The sequence below is a fragment of the Budorcas taxicolor genome, chromosome 1 (assembly GCF_023091745.1).
Source record: "Budorcas taxicolor isolate Tak-1 chromosome 1, Takin1.1, whole genome shotgun sequence".
In the NCBI taxonomy this organism is placed as follows: Eukaryota; Metazoa; Chordata; class Mammalia; order Artiodactyla; family Bovidae; genus Budorcas; species Budorcas taxicolor.
In genome coordinates, this window is record NC_068910.1 from 148,283,243 (window position 1) to 148,304,673 (window position 21,431).

A 21,431-nucleotide genomic window follows, 5' to 3' on the forward strand; every position below is an offset into this window, starting at 1 on the left:
ACAATTATAATTCCCAAAATACTACACAAATACAGGATTGTTAACTTGATTTAGGATAAATGGGATTGTGTTTGTAATCAATCCCTCTTTCAAAAAGTGCAGTATGCATGAAATTACTTTGTCATTATTTATTATGTGATATTGAAAAGTGAGCACCCATCCAGATAAACTTTAATAATAATTTATTTGTGCCCCGTCCTGCTCTAAAAAGAATTTAAGGTAGTTTACCCTAAACACATCAGAGTAATGAGATCAAATCCAGTCAACATCAGACCAAATATAGAAACTGAGATATAAAACAGAAGGAGCTGATGGCACATCAGTAACTGAGCAAGACTTTCAACTGATGGCACATTAGTAACTGTTAGCCTTCCAGAAAGTATAGAACTATTTATATTCATCAGACTTTTTATTAATGCTTAAAGTATCACTAATTTCAACACGGTCATCTTATGGATCCATAGCGTTTCAAATTGTTACCATTTATAGTTCTGGGAATTTATTAAGCAATAATGGAACACCTAATCAAGCCGAAGAAGGATGTGAAACTAAGAGCCTGTTTTCGTAAGTCTGAAGCCTCAGGACCTATTCTGTGCTGAATGAAACAGGCTCCTGACATTCCCTGCCCTGTTGGCCAGCTCAGACTCCTGCACCTTTCCCTGGGTCCCACCACCGCCTGGCACAATGGCCATCTCCTGCATTCGGGCACCCCCTGCCTCCCATGCTCCCCACCCAGACCCTGCCCCAGCAGCCTGGTTCCCATAGGGCCCTTCATGTAGCCAGGACTCCTAGCCCCTGCTCCTGTTTCCTCCTTCCTGGGTCACCCTCCTGTCTTGCTGCAAGTCCTCACTTCTTAGAGAGGAGAGGACAGTTCAGCTCTCATCTCCAGGACCTCTCCAGCCCACACCAGTTCCTTCTCCTTGCCATCCTACTGTGCATGCAGTCACACAGTAACTGAAAGGCCTATGACCTTTGCCTCTTTTCTTGTGAGAAATGAGAAGCAAGGTGTGATTAAACCAAAGATCATTTCATATATCTTATTCAAGAAGATAAGATAGACAAATTGAGGAAGTGGCATTGAAAAATATTCATTACCATATAGAAAATTAGATAGCCAGTGACAATTTGCTGTATGACTCAGGGAGCTCAACTCTGTGCTCTGTGGCAACCTGCAGGGGTAGGCTGGGCTGGGAAGTAGGAGGGTGGTTCAAGAAGTAGGGGACATACCTCTGGGCAATTTACATTGATGTATGGCAGAAGCCAACACAACATCGTAAAACAATTATCCTCCAATTAAAAAAAATTTTCAGAAAAGATGATAAGATGTTTAGCAAATGACCTATGAGAGTCAATAGGGATACTTGAGCTGATCTAATCCATGAAGAAATGGAGGCCCCAAGAAAGAAAATGGCTTGTTCAAAGTTACCCTGCATGTTAGAAGCAGAGATAGACCTGGAAACCTATTTTTCTGAAACTCAGTACTGTTATATCTTCATGCTAGTTTCATTTCAATTTGTGTTTTATTTCATAATCAGCAAACAGGATTTTAAATGCACCCCCAAACATAGGCCAAGAGGGGCAACATAATGTGTTAGCAAGAACATTGACTTTGCCAAAGCCAAAGACGTTGGGCAAGTCCATGCGTGGCTCTGGGCCCTTCTTTTTCCACTTGTAAAATAAGGATTAACTGATGATTTTTTGTTTGTTTGTTTTCTTTGACCATATTGCTACCCATTCTGAATCTTGTTGTTGTTCAGTCACTCAGTCATGTCTGACTCATTGCCACCGCATGGACTGCAGCATGCCAGGCTTCCTTGTCCTTTACTATCTCCCGGAGTTGGCTCAAACTCATGTCCATTGAGTCAATGATGCCACCCAACCATCAACAATCTCATCTTCTGTCTCCCCCTTCTCCTCCTGTCTTCTTTCCCAGCATCTGGATCATTCTGAATCTTTGGGTCTGTATCTACCTTTTGAGCAAGCACCCTAAGAAAATTCTTTCACATGAATGGAGTGTCTTGAAATCCTGGGAGGAACATTGACAGTTGTGGGCAATTGATAAGGTTTTTAAGATGGAGAATGATGGTATAATGGAGTTGGAGCTTTAGGAGGGGCATAAACTGGTGGTCTGTATAATAGATTGATGGGAGTGAGATCTCAGGGGCACAAGTGAGCTGCTAGGATTGTGCCAAAGTATTCAAGATAAGAAGACAGGGGAGTTTGCTCTGTATTGGAGGTACTGGAAATGGAGAATAAGTGGTAATTCCAAGAGGTGTGTTCAGAGATGAAAAGACAAGACTTGGTGGCAGATTGAATGTAACCGATAATGGCAGGGAAGAATTTGCAATAACAACTGTGTTTTCAGTTCAGTTCACTTCAGTCACTCAGTCTTGCACCCCCATGAATCGCAGCACGCCAGGCCTCCCTGTCCATCACCAACTCCTGGAGTTCACTCAGACTCATGTCCATCGAGTCAGTGATGCCATCCAGCCATCTCATCCTCTGTCGTCCCCTTCTCCTCCTGACCCCAATCCCTCCCAGCATCAGAGTCCTTTCTAATGAGTCAGCTCTTCGCATGAGGTGGCCAAAGTATTGGAGTTTCAGCTTCAACATCAGTCCTTCCAATGAACACCCAGGACTGATCTCCTTTAGAATGGACTGGTTGGATCTCCTTGCAGTCCAAGGGACTCTCAAGACTCTTCTCCAGCACCACAGTTCAAAAGCATCAATTCTTTGGTGCTCAGCTTTCTTCACAGTCCAACTCTCACATCCATACATGACCACCAGAAAAACCATAGCCTTGACTAGATGGACTTTGTGGACAAAATAATGTCTCTGCTTTTGAATATGCTATCTAGGTTGGTCATAACTTTCCTTCCAAGGAGTAAGCGTCTTTTAACTTCATGGCTGCAATCACCATCTGCAGTGATTTTGGAGCCCCCCAAAATAAAGTCTGCCACTGTTTCCACTGTTTCCCCATCTGTTTCCCATGAAGTGATAGGACCAGATGCCATGATCTTCGTTTTCTGAATGTTGAGCTTTAAGCCAACTTTTTCACTCTCCTCTTTCACTTTCATCAAGAGGCTTTTTAGTTCCTCTTCACTTTCTGCCGTAAGGGTGGTGTCATCTGCATATCTGAGGTTATTGATATTTCTCCCAGCATTCCAGCTTGTGCTTCTTCCAGCCCAGTGTTTCTCATGATGTACTCTGCCTATAAGTTAAGTTAGCAGGGTGATTTTTAGGAACCCTAGAATACGACTTTTCCACCAATATGCATAGGGCTTCCCAGGTGGTTCAGTGGTAAAGAATCCACCTACCATTGTAGGAGACACAAGAGACGTGGGTTTGGTCTCTGGGTTGGGAAGATCCCTTGAAGAAGAAAATGGCAACCCACTCCAGTATTCTTGCCTAGAAAATTCTATGGACAGAGGAGCTTGGTGGGTTACAGTCCATGGGGTCACAAAGAGTCGGACATGACTGAGTGATGGAGCATGTAAGTACCAATACGTATGCTATTCCTGTCTGATGAATTCTGCTTCAACCCGAGCTGTTGAGGTGTTTGTGAGGCATCCAGGTGAAGACATATGGGCTTGAGCATGACCAAAGATTTGGCAGGAAGATAAAGATATAGGAGAGTCAACAGCATGAGGGAAGAGGAGAGAAGGAAGTCTAGAAACTTGAGTTCAGATCTTGAAGGAGCAGCAATATTAGACAAGGAGAAAGATGAAACAAGAAAGGAATAGAGAAGAAACAGGGTGGTAAATGAAACATGAATAATAAAGAGAAACCAGAGGAAAAGAAAGGTTTAAGAAGATGAATATCCATTACATCAGAAGCTTTGAGGTTTGAAAAGGATAAAAACAGATGTTTAATTTTTGCAAAGAGAGTATGAGATGAAAACTTGCTTTTTATAAGTGAAAATCTATAATACTTTTGATGTGTGTGATATGATAGACTATGAGGAGTAAATGAAATCTTTTGATGGCAAATTGTATTGACAGTTAATGAGCAAAAATATACTTCAAACAGACTGGTTTTCAAAAGAACATTCTTCTGTTGGAGAGCTGGGAAATTGAGGAGGGGATGGGGAAAAGGATTAAAAGAGGGAACAGATTAAGGTGTGTGGGCAAAGAAGAAACTTACTAGGGAATCCTAACACGTACATAGTGCATTAATGATCTTGTGTACAAAATAGGGCTGCATTCATCTTTTTAAATAGCTTTCCTTTCCTGTCTCTTGGTTATGGTGTCATCTGAAGCAAAGAGAAGGTGTTATATAGGATGGAATTAGCCATCCAAAGTTATGTTTTTATGCTACCTTATAATGTTGCTTCAGAGAAAAAACAGTCCCTTACCATTTCCTCCTTAATGACCTGGGAATGTGGGTGAAGGGAGATCCATTTTTACGTGTAAATCAAAGCCAGAGAGAACATTCAGTGTAGAGTAGATTCGTGCAGGCTGATCTGGCATCATCAACCCCATCCTAATTACAGTATTCCACCCCTGGGTAGATATCAACCAGGACATAAATTGCTCTACGTGTTTAAGGTTTTAAAATTACTTGAGTACTCCCAATGTTTTCACCTACATAATATACACTTGATGACTTTAGATATTAAATCCTTGAGTTTTTTCCTATGAACAAAGTGCTTTGGAATAATAAAGCAGGCAATCATCAGCTAGAATCATTATTTTCTCCAGTTTCATAAAGTTATTTGTAATGATAACAAAGGAGAAGAAAAGAAAAAGAATGACTAACAATGGCATGAGGATTTTTTTTTTTTCACCTGAACTGAAATGAAGCCCACCAGTGTTCAGGGGACTTCCTGTTGTTGGGAGTTTTACCCATTGCACTCAAAAAAATACTAAAATGAAGCAGTTGAATTTGGAACATGACCTGACCAGGGACTTTTTTTGCTTCTGAGTTGTGAATATTTTCTTGTGTCAGATTGCTGAAGACTCCTAGGGGTCTCTAAGTTCTCATATAAATATTGAATGATAAGACTGACTTCTGCCCACCACTTAGTTATTTCTGCCTTGTGACTTCATTTAATTGTCAATACATCCTTAAACAGCCTTGCCAAGTTACTTAAGCCCAGTGCTTCACAGGGGCATAAGAAGCTGGCTGCACTCTGGTTTTCTATGAATGCTTAATTGTTGCTGTGGTCCTACTTAACGTCATGGCTCTTAGAAACAGATAGGTATTGAGGCCTGTATTTCTTTCTGACATAGCAATTATCATTATTTCAGGATGAGTTACAAAAATCAAAGGAACCTTTTTCTTAGAGACTCATTCAGTTCAGTTCAGTTCAGTCGCTCAGTCGTGTCCGACTCTTTGCAACCCCATGAACCACAGCACACCAGGCCTCCCTGTCCATCACCAACTCCCGGAGTTCACTCAAACTCATGTCCATCGAGACAGTGATGCCATCCAGCCATCTCATCCTCTGTCATCCGCTTCTCCTCCTGCCCCTAATCCCTCCCAGCATCAGGGTCTTTTCCAATGAGTCAACTCTTTGCATGAGGTGGCCAAAGTATTGGAGTTTCAGCTTCAGCATCAGTCCTTCCAATGAACACCCAGGACTGATCTCCTTTAGAATGGACTGGTTGGATCTCCTTGCAGTCCAAGGGACTCTCAAGACTCTTCTCCAGCACCACAGTTAAAAAGCATCAATTCTTTGGTGCTCAGCTTTCTTTATAGTCCAACATAAAGTCTCACATCCATACACGACTACTGGAAAAACCATAGCCTTGACTAGACGGACCTTTGTTGGCAAAGTAATGCCTCTACTTTTTAATATGCTATTGGGATTCCCTGGTGGCTCAGATGGCAAAGCATCTGCCTGCAATGTGGGAGACCCAGGTTCAATTCCTGGGTCTGGAAGATCCCCTGGAGAAGGAAATGGCAATTCACTCCAGCACTCTTACCTGGGAAATCCCATGGACGGAGCAACCTGATAGGCTACAGTCCATGGGGTTGCAAAGAGTCAGACACGATTGAGCAACTTCACTTTCACTTTTCCTTCCAAGGATTAAGCATCTTTTAATTTCATGGCTGCAGTCACCATCTGCAGTGATTTTGGAGCCCCCCAAAATAAAATCTGCCACTGTTTCCACTGTTTCCCCATCTATTTCCCATGAAGTAATGGGACAAGAGACTCATTAGCTACTAATAAATATGATCTTGAAGTAACTTTTTTGGCAGAATTATACTTCTTGAAATTGTATCCTTGGTCAATGGCTGTCCTTTATCAGTTTTGTCTTATAACAGGCATTTATAAATAGATGTAAATTTTTCATTTTAAGGAAAGATAATCGTTGTTATAGTATAGGGTAAATTGTAGGATATCTTTCAAATGGGGTGTATATGTCATTACTGTCAGTAACATTCATTTTAAAGTGTCATGTAAACCATTTTTTAAAATTATAAACGCAGTAACTATTAAATTTTTATTTTTGCTACACTGGGTCTTCATTGCGGCACTCATCCTTTTCCTAGTTGCGACATGGGGAATGGGGCTTCTCTAGTTGTGGCTGTGGGATTCTCTTACTGCAGAGCATGAACTCTGGAGTGACAACTCATTCGTTGTCATTGGTTGGTTTAGCTCCCCTGTGGCATGTGGGATCTTAGTTCCCCAACCAGGGATCAAACTGGTGTCCTCTGCATTGGAAGGTGGATTCTCAACCACTGGACCACCAATAAAGTCCTTACATTTTTTTTCAAATCAAAGATTGAAGAAGGGTGAAGAGTAAAATGTAAAAATTTTTCCTCTATTTTCTTGTCTTCATTATCACTCTCTAAAGGAAATCACTTAACAATGTTTTAAGCTTCTTGGCATGAATTTTCTAAGCATTAGATAATTTTACATATATGTATGTATACACACTCATTTTACACAAATAGTGTGACTTTTATACAACTAGTCATATTCTACACATTGTTGTACATTTGGTTGTTGTTTTTTAAAATTCACTTAAAACTCTTGGACTGTGTCGTATCAGCATGATTCAGTCAGCTTCATTCTTTTTAAAAACTGCATGGCATTTCATTGTGTGTATGTACCATAATTTAAGTAACTTCCAGTTTATGTCTTTGTTGTTGTTGAGGTTCTGTTGTTTTAATTACAAACAATGAACATGTTTAGAAGTGAAAATGCTGGGTTAAGTCACACGCACCAGTCAATGTGTGTTTTAAATCATGATGAGTTATTTTCAAGATATCTTGTACAGATTTATCCTTTTGCTAGTATTATCTGAGCATGTTTTCATATCTTCATCTGCCAGTCTTCCTTTGAGGTTTGCAGTGTCTGACATACTATAGAAGCTGAAAATTGTTACCTCTGTTGGATTCATATGTACTGAGCATTTTTTTTATAAGACTAATAGTCATTTGTGTATTTGTGTGAATTTCCTATATCTCATCCTTTGATTATTTGTCGCTATTTGTTATATCTATTCTTATGAAAGGAAAATAAACTATTTTCTAGGGTAGGCTACTGTTTAATAGATAACTCATGAGGAGCTCACAGGAAACCACAAATGTGTATATTCTACATGTGAACACTTGTACAAACACTGATTCACTTGGAGGCCCGAAAGAAAGCCCTAAAAGGAAAGTGTGGCCATACAACCTGAGGAGAGAAGGAAAACAGTCTGGAGATAGACGTGGGGACTGGCCTCACTTTTTCTTTTGTTTTCTATTGCTACATTGAAAACCAGCCACAAACTGTTGCCCTGAGACAGGAGCCGCCTGAGCATAGCAAGACTGGCTTTTTGCTGAAGTCATGTAGATAAAATCAAGGTGTTGGCCAGTTGCACTTCTTACAAGGTATCTTCTAAGTTTACGCAGTTGTGGCTGAGTTCAGTTCCTTGCAACCATAGGACTGAAGTTCCATTTCCTTGCTGGCTGTTAGCTGGGGGCCACTCAGCTTCCCTGGTGGCTCAGAGGTTAAAGCATCTGCCTGGAATGCAGGAAACCCGGGTTTGATCCCTGGGTTGGGAAGATCCCCTGGAGAAGGAAATGGCAGCCCACTCCAGTACACTTGCCTGGAGAATTCCATGGAGGGAGGAGCCTGGTCCACGGAGGGAGGAGCCTGGTAGGCTACAGTCCATGGGGTCGCAAAGAGTCGACACGACTGAACGACTTCACTTTCACTTTCACTCAGCTTCCAGAGGCTGCCTGTGATCCTTGGTGTGTACCCCACCTCCATCTCCAAATCCAGCAAAGGAGAACATCCTTTGTGCTATATCCTTCTTGTGCTTCCAATCTCACTGATTTTTAGATCCAGATCTAGAGTCCATGGGAGTAGGAGATGCCCAACCTGATAATCTACCTATCTTAAGGTCAACTGATTTGGAACAAAACAGAATGGCAAAATATCTTCACTTATGTTAGTGTTTGACTGACTAACTGGGAGCAGGTGTATGTGCACTAGGGGCCAAGAATCTTGCGGGCCATGTTAGAATTCTGCATACCACAACTCCCACCTGCCTTTCCAATAGAAACAGAAAAAGCACATGTCTTCTGGCTGTAGGAAATCAATCACACAGAAACATGGAATGCTAGAGGAAGGGGGACGGACAGGCATCTAACCCCATGCACACAAAAAAAGGCATTCCTATAGGTCAAAGATCATGATGTGAGCAATGAAATAGCAGAAGGCTGGAGAGAAAATCTAGGAAACCACATGTGCGATGTAGGGATCAGGCAGACCAAAGCTGATATTTCCTACCCCAGTGTCTGCCCTCTTGCCCCCCACACTATGGCCCACAAATAGGTCATTCTCTGGCTGCATACATGGATTTTGAGTCCTTTAACTTTGCCATTTCTTCTCATGCCAGAGTGATCAGAATGTGGTTTTGTGAGATGTTGGCCTTGGGTTTTCAGCAGAACAGAATGAACTGTCTACAACCTAAGTAGGTGAGCCACTGAGGGGAACTGTATTGATGACTGTTATTCTAAAAGAATTCTAAAACACTGCTTCCCCCCACCCCACTCTCTCTCTCTTTCATCTTCCCACCTGCTGCTGATTCAGGCATATTATACGTGACTTGCTTGAGACTGAAGAGACTTACATAAAAGAGATTAAGGACATAATTGATGTAAGTAGATTTGGGGCAAGGGGGATGTTAATCATGTATTCAAACTGTAAAGATTTTGTTGCAGAAAGAAATTCAGGATAGTTGCCTTATGTGTCTAGAATTCCCACCAAAGTTTCAGGTCTTATAATAGCACACGTGGTTTTTTGTTTGTTTTTTTTTCAGGAGGACATTCTATGTTGATTCATGTAACAAAATAACTTCCAAAGGATTGTAGCAACTCATATGATTCTAGTAATGCTCCACTTAGGTTCATCATATGCTTGCCAACAACGGATGTGATAATTTAAACATTTTGATAAATAGAATTGTTTCTCATTGTATTAAGTAATATTCTTTTTACTTAAGAGTAAAATTTATATTTTCTCTATCTTCCTAAGGTAGTAATCTTGAGAAATAAACTGTATGTATAAACTTATAATGGAAAGTTTTTACAATAAAACATCAGAATAAAACCAAATATCCAGTGAAAAGGGGAATGGTTGATGCTAAATGAAGTATTAGTCAACTGTTACAAAATAATTATTTTTAATAATAAACACAACATTGAAATACATGCTTGTAAGATTAAATTAAAAATAGTACTTCTAGAAATTTACAAGCAGAGACTAAAAATGTATATAGAAAAATAGACTACAAATTATATATGTATTATGATTATAACCATACATAATAAGCTTTTAAAAGCCATAAAGGAAATAAGACAATAGTAATTGCATCAGGTCATAAAATAAGAGGTAAGTTTTTTTTCCTTTTCCATTTGACTTTTGTGGCAAATTTAAAAAATGGATTTGTTGTTCCTGTAAAAATACCACCATTTTATCATTGCCATTAAGCCATCTTAGTCTGAAGATAGATCAACGAGGAATATAACATCAAAAGAAAGTATCTGAAAGAATGGCTTGCAAGAAATATGTGTGCTATACTCCCCAATTATCGAAGTTTTGGACTCTACACTGTCTAATTCAGATCATATCTATGTGTTCCTGTTTGTAAAACCTACCCTCTTTCCACCTCTGCAGGGATATATCATTCCAATGGATTTTATTTGGCTGAAGCATCTAATTCCAGATGTTCTGCGGAATAACAAGGAGTTTCTCTTTGGGAACATTAGAGAACTTTACGAATTTCACAACAGGTATATAATGATTCAAATTATCAGAGAAAATGGAAAATAAGAGAAGGATGGAAATCACTTCAGTTCAGTTCAGTCTCTCAGTCGTGTCTGACTACTTTTTGTGACCCCATGAACTGCAGCACACCAGGCTTCCCTGTCCCTCACCAGCTCCTGGAGCTCGCTCAAACTCATGTCCATTGAGTCGATGATGCCATCCAACCACATTATCCTCTGTCATCCCCTTTTCTTCCTGCCTTCAACTTTCCCAGCATTAGGGTCTTTTCCAGTGAGTCAGTTCTTTGCATCAACTGGCCAAAGTGTTGGAGTTTCGGCTTTTCATATTAAAAAGCAGAGACATCACTTTGCCGCCAAAGGTCCATCTAGTCAAAGCTATGATTTTTCCAATAGTCATGTATGTATGAGTGCTAAAGAATTGATGCTTTTGAACTGTGGTGTTGGAGAAGACTCTTGAGAGTCCCTTGGACTGCAAGGGGATCAAACCAGTCAGTCCTAAAGGAAATCAGTCCTGAATATTCATTGGATGGACTGATGCTAAAGCTGAAACTCAGCTTCAGTGGATTGGATTGGGGTAGGATGAGATGAGAATGAGGTGAGAAGGTCCCCAAGGAAGAAGGGAAAAGACATTAATGGAGCATGTACTAGTGTCAGGCATCGATGTTGTATTCATTCGTGGGTTCCTTTCCTTATTCATCTATTTACACATCAGCATTTATTGAGCACCTGTTCTGTGTCAGGCACTGTGTTCCACATTAGGAGTACAAAGTTGACTAAGACACAACTCCACTTACCTATTATCATAGAGGGGTGGTGGGAACCAGGGTGTTAGAAAATGCTAACCAGTCAGACAATTGTCCCTTTAGCCCATAGCTCCTGTCCTTTTAGCCCAATTGTCCTTTTAGCCCAAGGTGTTGGGTTCTAAAGAATGAGAAAACGAGGGAACTTAGGAAATCATGTTCCAACTCTTTCATTTTACAGATGACAAAACCACATCTTGTGTTTACTACTTTACCCATTCTGATGGCTCCAGGCTCTCACATCTACTTGATAGGAGGGAAGAGACTGCTTGGTGAATGGAGTCTTAACCACATCTCTTTGCCATTGGTCAGACACAAAGCTGAAATAAAAATACTATTTCTGTTTCTTTTCCTGGAGAAGTTATACAGCTTCTTTGAACCTCAGGTTTCACACTTATGAAACTCTGTCTTGCAAGGTTTGGTGGAGGATTGAATGAGATACTATTTGCAAAGCACTTAGCTTATGCCTGATTTATAGTCAGCTTTCAATGATAGTAGTAGTAGTAACAGCAGCAACAGTGGTTCTTGTTAATGTCACTATCATGTAGCAGAGATCATTAGTGTATCCAATCTGTCTGGTGCTTAGAATTACCCAAACAGGTACGAGTGGTTTCACAGAATCCTATTAATGGCACAGAATACATTTTTTTTCTTCCAAATCAGCATGTTGAAGATGAGTCAAAAGCAGTAAAGCCTGGAAAACAACATTTTTCTATGCACTTCTTAAAGCATTATGTGATTTTATTTCAAAAAAAAAATTTGTTAATCCCATATATATATATAAAATCAAAGCATTATTATACTTTTCTTTCCCTAGGACTTTTCTAAAAGAATTGGAAAAATGCACTGAAAGCCCTGAACTTCTGGCACATTGCTTTCTCAAGAGAGTAAGTCTATGCCCCTAATAAATCAAAATAACCTTGTGATTAAAGTCAGCCCTTTATTTTCTATGTAAATGGCAAGGGCAAATGGAAACACAACTGGTCTAAAAATTTGTATCTGCCTTTTGAATGCAAACTGGACTTCACCCAGTGTGAACTGAGTTCACCCTGCTAGGTGGGAAGGACTGCAAGCCTGGTTTCCTGCAAAGCCCTCTAAAATGGAAGACTGGCCCCCCTGATCCCTGAGGTAGATAATCCTCCTCTGGATGACTAAGCTAACTGTTGTCAACTAGAAAAGATGCACAAAGTGATAGTGTGAGCTAAGTTCTATTTGGGGCAAAATGAGGACTTCAGTCCAGGAGGCAGCACCTCAGATAGCTCTGAGAAACTGCTCCAAAGTGGTAGTTGGGGGAGGTCAATATAGAAGATTTTGGTGAAAGGAGAGTTCAATGCCATCATGCACTTATTTTACAAAAAGTTTTCTGCTAGTCATGAGGAGCTGATGTCACCATGAAGGGATTTAGTGCTTTTCTAGATATGAGGAGATGCAAGGATTGGGAATTATAAGATAGGTTCCTGAAAATATCTAACTATCTAAAGACGTGTTCCACCAGTTTCCCTGGAGCACAGAGTGCTTCACTCTTCACAACAGCTGCAGTAGCACAGGATTCAGCCTCCACAGAGGGAGATGACAAATGACCTTGGCAAGCGCCAATTTGTGGTTGACACTGTCTTAGGACAAGAGTCACACAGCAGGCTTAAATTCTTCACTAAAGTTGTATTAAGACTCTCCAAAGAACTGTGAACCTGAAACTCTCAGAAAATATTCTTCCATGTTATTTTCTACAACGTCAAGTATGGTGCAGTGCTCAGTTGTGTCTGACTCTTTGCAACCCATGGACTGCCAGGCTCCTCTGTCCATGGAATTTTTCAGGAAAGAATACTGGGGCGGGTTGCCGTTTCTTTCTCCAGGGAGTCTTCCCCACCCAGGGACTGAGCCCAGATCTCCTGTGTCTTCTGCATTGTAGGCAGATTCTTTACTGCTGAGCCACTGGGAAACCTGATCCAGATGCCCTCTTCTTTCTAAGTCTTTCGCATTTCTTCTCTCTCTCCCAATCAGCCCTTCCTTTCATTCTCTTGCTCTTTTTTTTTTAATGAGCCTGAGACAATAAATCAAACAACTTAAATTTTTCAGCAGCTCAAAATAGGACTAATAAGTCTAAGAGTAGTATTTATGATAAACCGAAAGCAAGGAAATGAAAATTCCCCAGGTTTCAAGCTATTAGACACAGTGGAGGAATAGAGTCTTCAACCCTCAGAGCTTTAACCAACCTAGAAGACCCCTTCCATAGCCCTACCTGGGTTTTCCATCACAGCCTTATCATAGGTTTTTCATCCTGAACCAGAATTAAAGATACACTAAAAACTATTTTGGAGGAGATGATGAGATGGCAGCACAGTAGGTGGACGCAGAGTATATCTCTCTCTGTGCTTGCATCAGGAATACATCTTCAGATGCAGAGGATCTCACAGAGCACCAGCTGAGAGCTGGCTGGAGTCCCCGACCACCAGAAGGGAATACATAGATTGACGCAAAACTTGGTAGAATAAAGGAAGGAAGGGAAAAAACAGGAAGAGAGTGAGTAGGACTGGACCTGAACCCGTGGGGTGGAGGAACTGAAGCAGGGGTGAAACCCCCGCATCGGAGGAATAATTTGGGACAAAGGGGAGGCATTTGAGCCTGTTGGAGGATGAAGCAGCTGATCTGTGAAGGTCTGAATGGAATGAGAACCACACAAACAATCTGTACTGCAGCCCTATGTACCCCAGACAGGGACACAGGTCTTCCAGTATGCACAGTAGGGACTGGGTAGGGGCTGGAGAGCAGTCCCAGGACAAGGATTGCTATTGACTGTGGGAGACATCCTGAGGGGATGCGAGGGAGGAGATAGAAGAATGTCCTTGGAGGAAAGCTGGGCAGCTCTGGAGGCAGGGTGATACTGCTGAGTCAAGTGCAGGGAGTGGAATCACTACTGTAGCCTCTCTCCCTCCTCACATACTGATGCTAGCAGCTGATGGAGAAAGACCTCAGAGATGGTGGCCCTTTGAGTGCCTGACACACTAAGCAATAGAGAGGGACCCCAGCCAGGAGGGCCCTTTGAATGCCTGCTGCACCAAGCACCATAGAAGGACCAGCCAAGGAAGCCCTTTGAACACCAGCTGCCAGAGGCTAGAAAAAGGCTCTGCTGCTGCTGCTGCTGCTGCTGCTAAGTCTCTTCAGTCATGTCCAGCTCTGTGCGACCCCATAGACGGCAGCCCACCAGGCTCCCCCGTCCCTGGGATTCTCCAGGCAAGAACACTGGAGTGGGTTGCCATTTCCTTCTCCACTGCTTAAAAGTGAAAAGTGAAAGTGAAGTCGCTCAGTCGTGTCTGACTCTTAGCAATCCCATGGACTGCAGCCCACCAGGTTCCTCTGTCCATGGGATTTTCCAGGTAAGAGTACTGGAGTGGGGTGCCATTGCCTTCTCTGGAAAAAGGCTCTAATAGCCTTTTTATATCCTTATATCCTGCACCTGTGGCTGCTGGCTTCCCTATACATCTGGCGCATCCAGGTTCCTTGGGATCCAAGCATCTGTGCCACCTCCACACCTAGTCCTCACTAGGGCAGAACTGCCAGAGGCTAGGGGGGAAAAAAAAAAACCCTAATAGTGTGAAAATCTCATGTACCCACGGCCACCGGCTTCCTTGCACACCTGGCACTGCCAGGTTCCCCACAATGCAGCCAGCTGAGCCACCTCCATACCTGGTCCTCAGTGGGGCAGAGTTCCCTGGGGAGGAGTTGCCAGAAGCTAGAAAAAGTCCTAATAGAGCCATATCACCTGCACAAGCTCCTCTGCATACCTGGTGCTTCCAGGGTCTCTGATCCAAGCAACTATGCCACCTCACACCCAGTCCTCACTGAGGCAGACCCAAGTCCTCCAGGGCAGCCTCGGGAGCAAACTCCAGTGGATGACCCATATGCAGAGGTGGAGATAAACCCACAGTTGAGCTCCAGGGGCAGAGTGGCTAAGGAAGAGGATTGAAAACCTTTCCACCAGCTATACAAGCTGCAGACTAAATCCACATGATCAACTAGGTAAACGCTGAGTCTTGTTGTTGTTTAGTTGCTAAGTCATGTCCAATTCTTTGTGACCCCATGGACTGTAGCCCACCAGACTCCTCTGTCCATGGGATTTCCCAGGCAGGAATACTGAGTGGGTAGCCATTTCCTCCTCCATGGGATCTTGTCGACCCAGGGGTCGAACCCACGTCTCCTGCATTGGCAGGCAGATTCCTTACCACTGAGCCACTAGGGAAGTCCTATGGAATAAAAAGGACAATGAGTGTTCACACAAAAGAAGAAGCCCTAGCTCTGGCTACTGTGGACACTGGAGGCAAGCACACACAGGTATAGGGCTAGATTAGAGTCTGTGCTGTCCCCACAACAGATACAGAGAACAGTCGAGTTTTGGAAGAACTCCTAGGGAGGTGGAGGTGGAATTGCCACTCTATATACATTTTCCTCCTTTCCTTTTCACCCTTTCACCTTTCACCCTTTTTTCTTTTCTTTTTCATATTATTTCATGTTCTTTTTTTAGAAATTATCCCTTAAATTTTTATTTTTTATAACCTACTTTTTCCATTTTTTAAAATGTTTTAATTTTAAACAAATTCATTTTTACCCTAGTTGTGATTGTGCTCTTCTTTTTTCACTCCTTTTTTATCCTTTTTTTCCTGTTTTCTCTCTTCTTTTCCCTTTGTAAGTGTGTGAGTTTCTTTGGGTGTTCTTGGCTATTGAGTGTTGGTTTCACCTTGGCTATTGAGTTGGGCTTTTGTCTTCTGTGCTATGAGGCCTGTGAAATCTTGGTGCCACAGTAAGGGATCAGGCCTGAACCCCTGAAGTGGGAGATCTGAGTACAGGACTTTGGACCACCAGAGAACTCCCAACCCCATAGGACATTAATTGACAAGAGCTCTCCCAAAGGCCTCCATCTCAACACTAAGACCAAACCTCACCCAAAGGCCAGAAAGCTCCAGTGCCAGACATCTCATGCCAAATCACTAGCAAAAAGAAACACAGCCCTGCCCACTAGCAGAAAGGCTGCCCAAAGCTATACCAAGCCCATAGACACCCCAAAACACACTGCTGGACTCGGCAGTACCCCTCAGAGAGACAAGATCCAGTTCCATCCACCGGAACACAGGCACAAGTCCTCCCAACAAGGAAACCTTTACAAAACACTGATCCAACCTCACTCACAGGGGGCAGACTCCACAAATAAAAGGAACTACAATCCTCCAGCCTGCAGAAAGGAGAATCCAAACACAGTGAATTAAACAAAATGAAAATACAGAGAAAAATGCATCAGATGGAGGAATATGGTAAAAAAAAAAAAAAAAAAACAACCTTAAGACCAAACAAATGAAGAGGAAATAAGCCATCAACTTGAAAAAGAATTCAGAGTAATGATAGTAAAGACAATCCAAAATCTTGGAAACAAAATGGAGGCACATATAAATAGACTGGAAGCATGGATAGAGAAGATATGAGAAATACTTAACCAGGACCTAGAGGAATTAAAGAATAGACAATCAGCAATAAACAACACAATAACTGAGATTAAAAATACACTAGAAAGAACAAATAGAAAACTATCTGAGGCAGAAAAACGGACAAGTGAGCTGGGAGATAGAATAGTGGAAATAGCTGAAGCAGAGCAGAATAAAGAAAAAACAAAAGAAATAAGGACACTCTCAGCAACCACTGTGACAACAGTAAGTGTACCAGCATTAAAATTATAGGGGCCCTAGAAGAAGACGACAAAAAGAAATGGTATGAGAAAATATTTGAGGAGATTATAGGTTGAGGGCAGGAGGAGAAGGGGGCAACAGAAGATGAGATGGTTGGATGGCATCACCGACTCAGTGGATATGAGTTTGGGAAAACTCCAGAAGATAGTGAAGGATAGGGAAGCCTGGCATGATGCAAGCTCCTGGGGTTGCAAAGAGCAGAACATGACTTAGCAACTGAAAAACAACAATAGTCTAGGACTTCCCTAACATGGGAAAGAAAATAGATACCCAAATCCAGGAATCTCAGACAGTCCCATATAGGATAAACCCAAGGAAAAAAACACCAAGACACATATTAATCAAACTAATGAAAACTAAACACAAAGAACAAATCTTAAAAGCAGCAAGGAAAAGCAACAAATACCATACAAAGGGACTCCCATAAGGCTAACAGCTGATCTTTCAACAGAAAATTCTGTAGGCCAAAAGGGAGTGGCAGGATATACTTAAAGTGATGAAACAGAAAAAACTTTAGCCAAGATTGTTCTATCCAGTGAAGATCTCATTCAGATTTGAAAGAGAAATCAGAAGTTTTACAGACAAGCAAAAGTTAAGAGAATTCAGCACCACAAAACCAGCTTTACAACAAATGCTAAAAGTTCTTCTCTAGACAGGAAACACAAGAGAAAGAAAAGACCTACAAAAACAAATCCCAAAACAATAAAGTAAATGGTAATAGGATCATACATATCAATAATTACCTTATATGTAAATAGACTAAATGTTCCAACCAAAAGACACAGATTGGCTGAATGGATACAAAAACAAGACCCCTATATATGCTGTCTACAAGAGACTCACCTCAAACCTAGGAACATGCACAGCCTGAAAGTGAGGGACTGGTAAAAGATATTCTGTGCAAATGGAAATCAAGAGAAAGCAGGAATAGCAATACTCACATCAGGTAAAACAGACTTTAAGACTGTTACAAGAGGATAGGAAGGACACTACATAATGATCAAGGGACCAATCCAAGAAGATATAATAATTACAAATATATATGCATTCAACAGAGGAGCATCTTAATACATAAGACAAATGCTAACTATTAAAAAGGAAATTGACAGTAATACAATAATAGTGGGGAACATTACCCCACTCACACCAATGGACAAATCATCCAGACAGAAAATTATTAAGGAAACACAAGCTTTAGACAATACATTGGACCAGTTGGACCTAATTGATAGCTACAGGGAATTTCATCCAAAAACAGAGATTTCACTTTCTCCCCAAGTGCACATAGAACTTTCTGCAGAATAGATCACAATTTGAGTCACAAATGAAGCCTTGGTAAATTAAAAGAAATCATTTCAAGCACTGTTTCTGATCACAATGCTATAAGATTACCTATCAACTACAGGGGAAAAAAAAAACTACAAAAAACATAAACACATGAGGCTAAGCAATATGCTTCTGAATAATCAACAGATCACTGAAGAAATCAAAATATACCTAGAAATAAATGACAATGAAAACACAGCAACTCAAAATCTATGGGATATGCTAAAAACAGTGCCAAGAAGTAAGTTTATAGCAGTACAAGCCTACCTCAAGAAATAAGAAAAATATGGAATAAACAACCTAACTTTACACCTAAAGCAACTAGAAAAAGAACAAAAAACCCAAAAGTTAGCAGAAAGAAAGAAATCATAAAGATCAAAACAGAAATAAATGAAAAAGAAATGAAGGAGACAGTAGCAAAGCTCAATAAAACTAAAAGCTGGTCCTTTGAGAAGATAAAATTGACAAACCATTAGCCAGACTCATCAAGAAAAAAAGGGAGAAGACCAAAATCAATCAAATTAGAAATGAAAAAGAAGTTAAACAGACAACACAGAAATATAAAGGATAATTAGAAATGAAAAAGAAGTTAAACAGACAACACAGAAATATAAATATATCATGAGCAACTATATGCCAATAAAATGGAAAACCTTGAAGAAATGAGAAAATTCTTAGAAAATATAACCTTCCAAAATTGAACCAGGAAGAAATAGAAAATATGAATAGACCAATCACAAGCATGGAAATCAAAACTGCAGTTCAAAATCTTCCAACAAACAAAAGCTTGGGACCAGATGTCTTCACAGGCAGATTCTACCAAAAGTTTAGAGAAGAGCTAACACCTATCCTGCTCAACCTTCCAGAAAATTGCAGAGGAAGGAAAACTCCCAAACTCATTCTACAATGTCACCATCACCCAGATACCAAAACCAGACAAAGATGCCACAAAAAAGAAAATTACAGACCAATATCACTGATGAACATGGATGTAAAACTTAACAAAATTCTGCCAAACAGAATCCAACAATACATTAAAAAGGTCACACGTTATGATCAAGTGGGCTTTATCCCAGGGATGCAAGGATTCTTCAGTACATGCAAATCAATCAATGTGATACACCATATTAACAAAATAAAAGATAAAAATCATATAATCATCTCAATAGATGCAGAGAAAGCTTTGACAAAATTCAATACTCATTTATGATAAAAAAAAAAAAAACCTCTTCAGAAGATAGGCATAGAAGTAATATCAGTTCAGTTCAGTCACTCAGTCATGTCCAACTCTTTGTGACCCCATGGACCTCAGCATGCCAGGCCTCCCTGTCCATCACCAAATTCTGGAGTTTACCCAAACTCATATACCTCAACATAATAAAGGCCATATATGACAAACCCATAGCAAACATTATTCTCAATGATGAAAAACTGAAAGCATTTCCTCTAAGATCGGAAAAAAGACAAGGGTGCCCACTCTTGCCACTATTATTCAACATAGTTTTGGAAGTCCTAGCTACAGCAGTCAAAAAAGGAAAGAAATAAAAAGAATCCAGATTGGAAAAGAAGAAGTAAAACTCTCACTGTTGCAGATGACATGATTCTCTACATAGAAAACCCTAATGATGCCACCAGAAAATTACTAGAGCTAATCAATGAATATAGCAAAGTTGGAGGATATAAAATTAATACACAGAAATTTCTTGCATTCTTATATACCAACAATGAAAAATCAGAAAGAGAAACTAAGGAAATAATCCCATTCACCACTGCAACAAAAAGAATAAAATACCTAGGAATAAACCTACCTAAAGAGACAAAAGACCTGTATGCATAAAACTAAAAGACACTGATGAAAGAAATCAAAGAGAACACAAACAGATGGATAGATATACCATGTTCCTGAACTGGAAGAATCAATATTGTGAAAATGATTATACTGCCCAAAGCAGTCTTTTGGGTAGTATAAAATTGGGTCATGCAAAAAATTGCACTAGATTCAGTGCAATCCCTATCAAATTACCAATGGTATTTTTCACAGAACTAGAACAAACAATTTCACAATTTGTATGGAAACACAAAAGACCCTGAATAGCCAAGGCAATTTTGAGAAAGAAGAATGGAACTGGAGGAATCAACTTGCCTGACTTCAGACTACACTACAAAGCTACAGTCATCAAGGCAGTATGGTACTGGCACAAAAACAGAAATATAGACTAATAGAACAGAATAGAAAGCCCAGATATAAATCCATGCACCTATGGGCACTTTATTTTTTTTACAAATGAGACAAGAATATACAATGAAGAAAAGACAGTCTCATCAGTAAGTGGTTCTGGGGAAACTGGACAGCTATGTGTTAAAGAATGAAATCAGAATGCTCCCTAATGCCATACACAAAAATAAACTCAAAATGGATTAAAGACCTAGGTATAAGACCAGAATAAAAGGTTTAGAGCTAAACATGTTTAGAGGTAAACATAGGCAGAACATTCTGACATAAATCACAGTAAGATCCTCTATGACCCACCTCCTAGAGTAATGGAAATAAAAACAAAAATTAACAAATGAAATCTATTTAAACTTAAAAGATTTTGCACAGCAAAGGAAACTATAAACCAAGTGAAAAAGATAATCCTCAGAATGGGAGAAAATAATAGCAAATGAAACAATTGACATCCAGAAAAACAAACAACACAATCAAAATTAGGCAGAAGACCTGAACAAATATTTTTCCAAAGAAGACATACCAATGGCTAATAAACACATAAAAAGATGCTCAACCTTGCTCATTATTAGAGAAATGCAAATCAAAACTACAATGAGTATCACCTCACACTTGTCAGAATTGCCATTATCAAAAAATCTACCAACACTAAATGCTAGAGAGGGTGTGGGGGAAAACGGAACCTTCTTGCACTCTTGGTGGGAATACAAATTGATCCAGCCACTTTGAGAACAGTGTGGAGATTCCTTAAAAAACTAGTAATGAAACTACCATATGACACAACAATCCCACTATTGGACATATACCCTGAGGAAACCATAATTAAAAAAAGACATATGTTCCCCAATGTTCACTGCAACACTATTTACGATAGCTAAGACATGGAAAAAAACTAGATGTCCATTGACAGATGAATGGATAAAGAAATTTTGCTACATATACACAATGGACTATTACTCACCCATAAAAAGGAATGCGTTTGACAGAGTTCTAATAAGGTGGATGAACCTAGAGCCTATTATATGGAGTGAAGTAAGTCAGAAAGAGAAAGACAAATATTGTATGTTATGCATATATATATGGGATCTAGAAAGATGGTACTGATGAACATGTCTG

The 21,431-nt window shown here is 40.3% G+C and overlaps 1 protein-coding gene across 1 annotated transcript in view; it reads left to right on the plus strand.

The window, feature by feature from the left end:
• Positions 1–21,431, plus strand: part of MCF2L2 (MCF.2 cell line derived transforming sequence-like 2) — a 275,208-nt gene that overhangs the window by 191,923 nt on the left and 61,854 nt on the right. Inside the window, exons 17-19 of the mRNA XM_052642999.1 lie at positions 9,035–9,101; positions 10,121–10,236; positions 11,848–11,917. Coding sequence (XP_052498959.1) covers positions 9,035–9,101; positions 10,121–10,236; positions 11,848–11,917 — 253 coding nt within the window. The remainder of the gene's footprint in view (positions 1–9,034; positions 9,102–10,120; positions 10,237–11,847; positions 11,918–21,431) is intronic.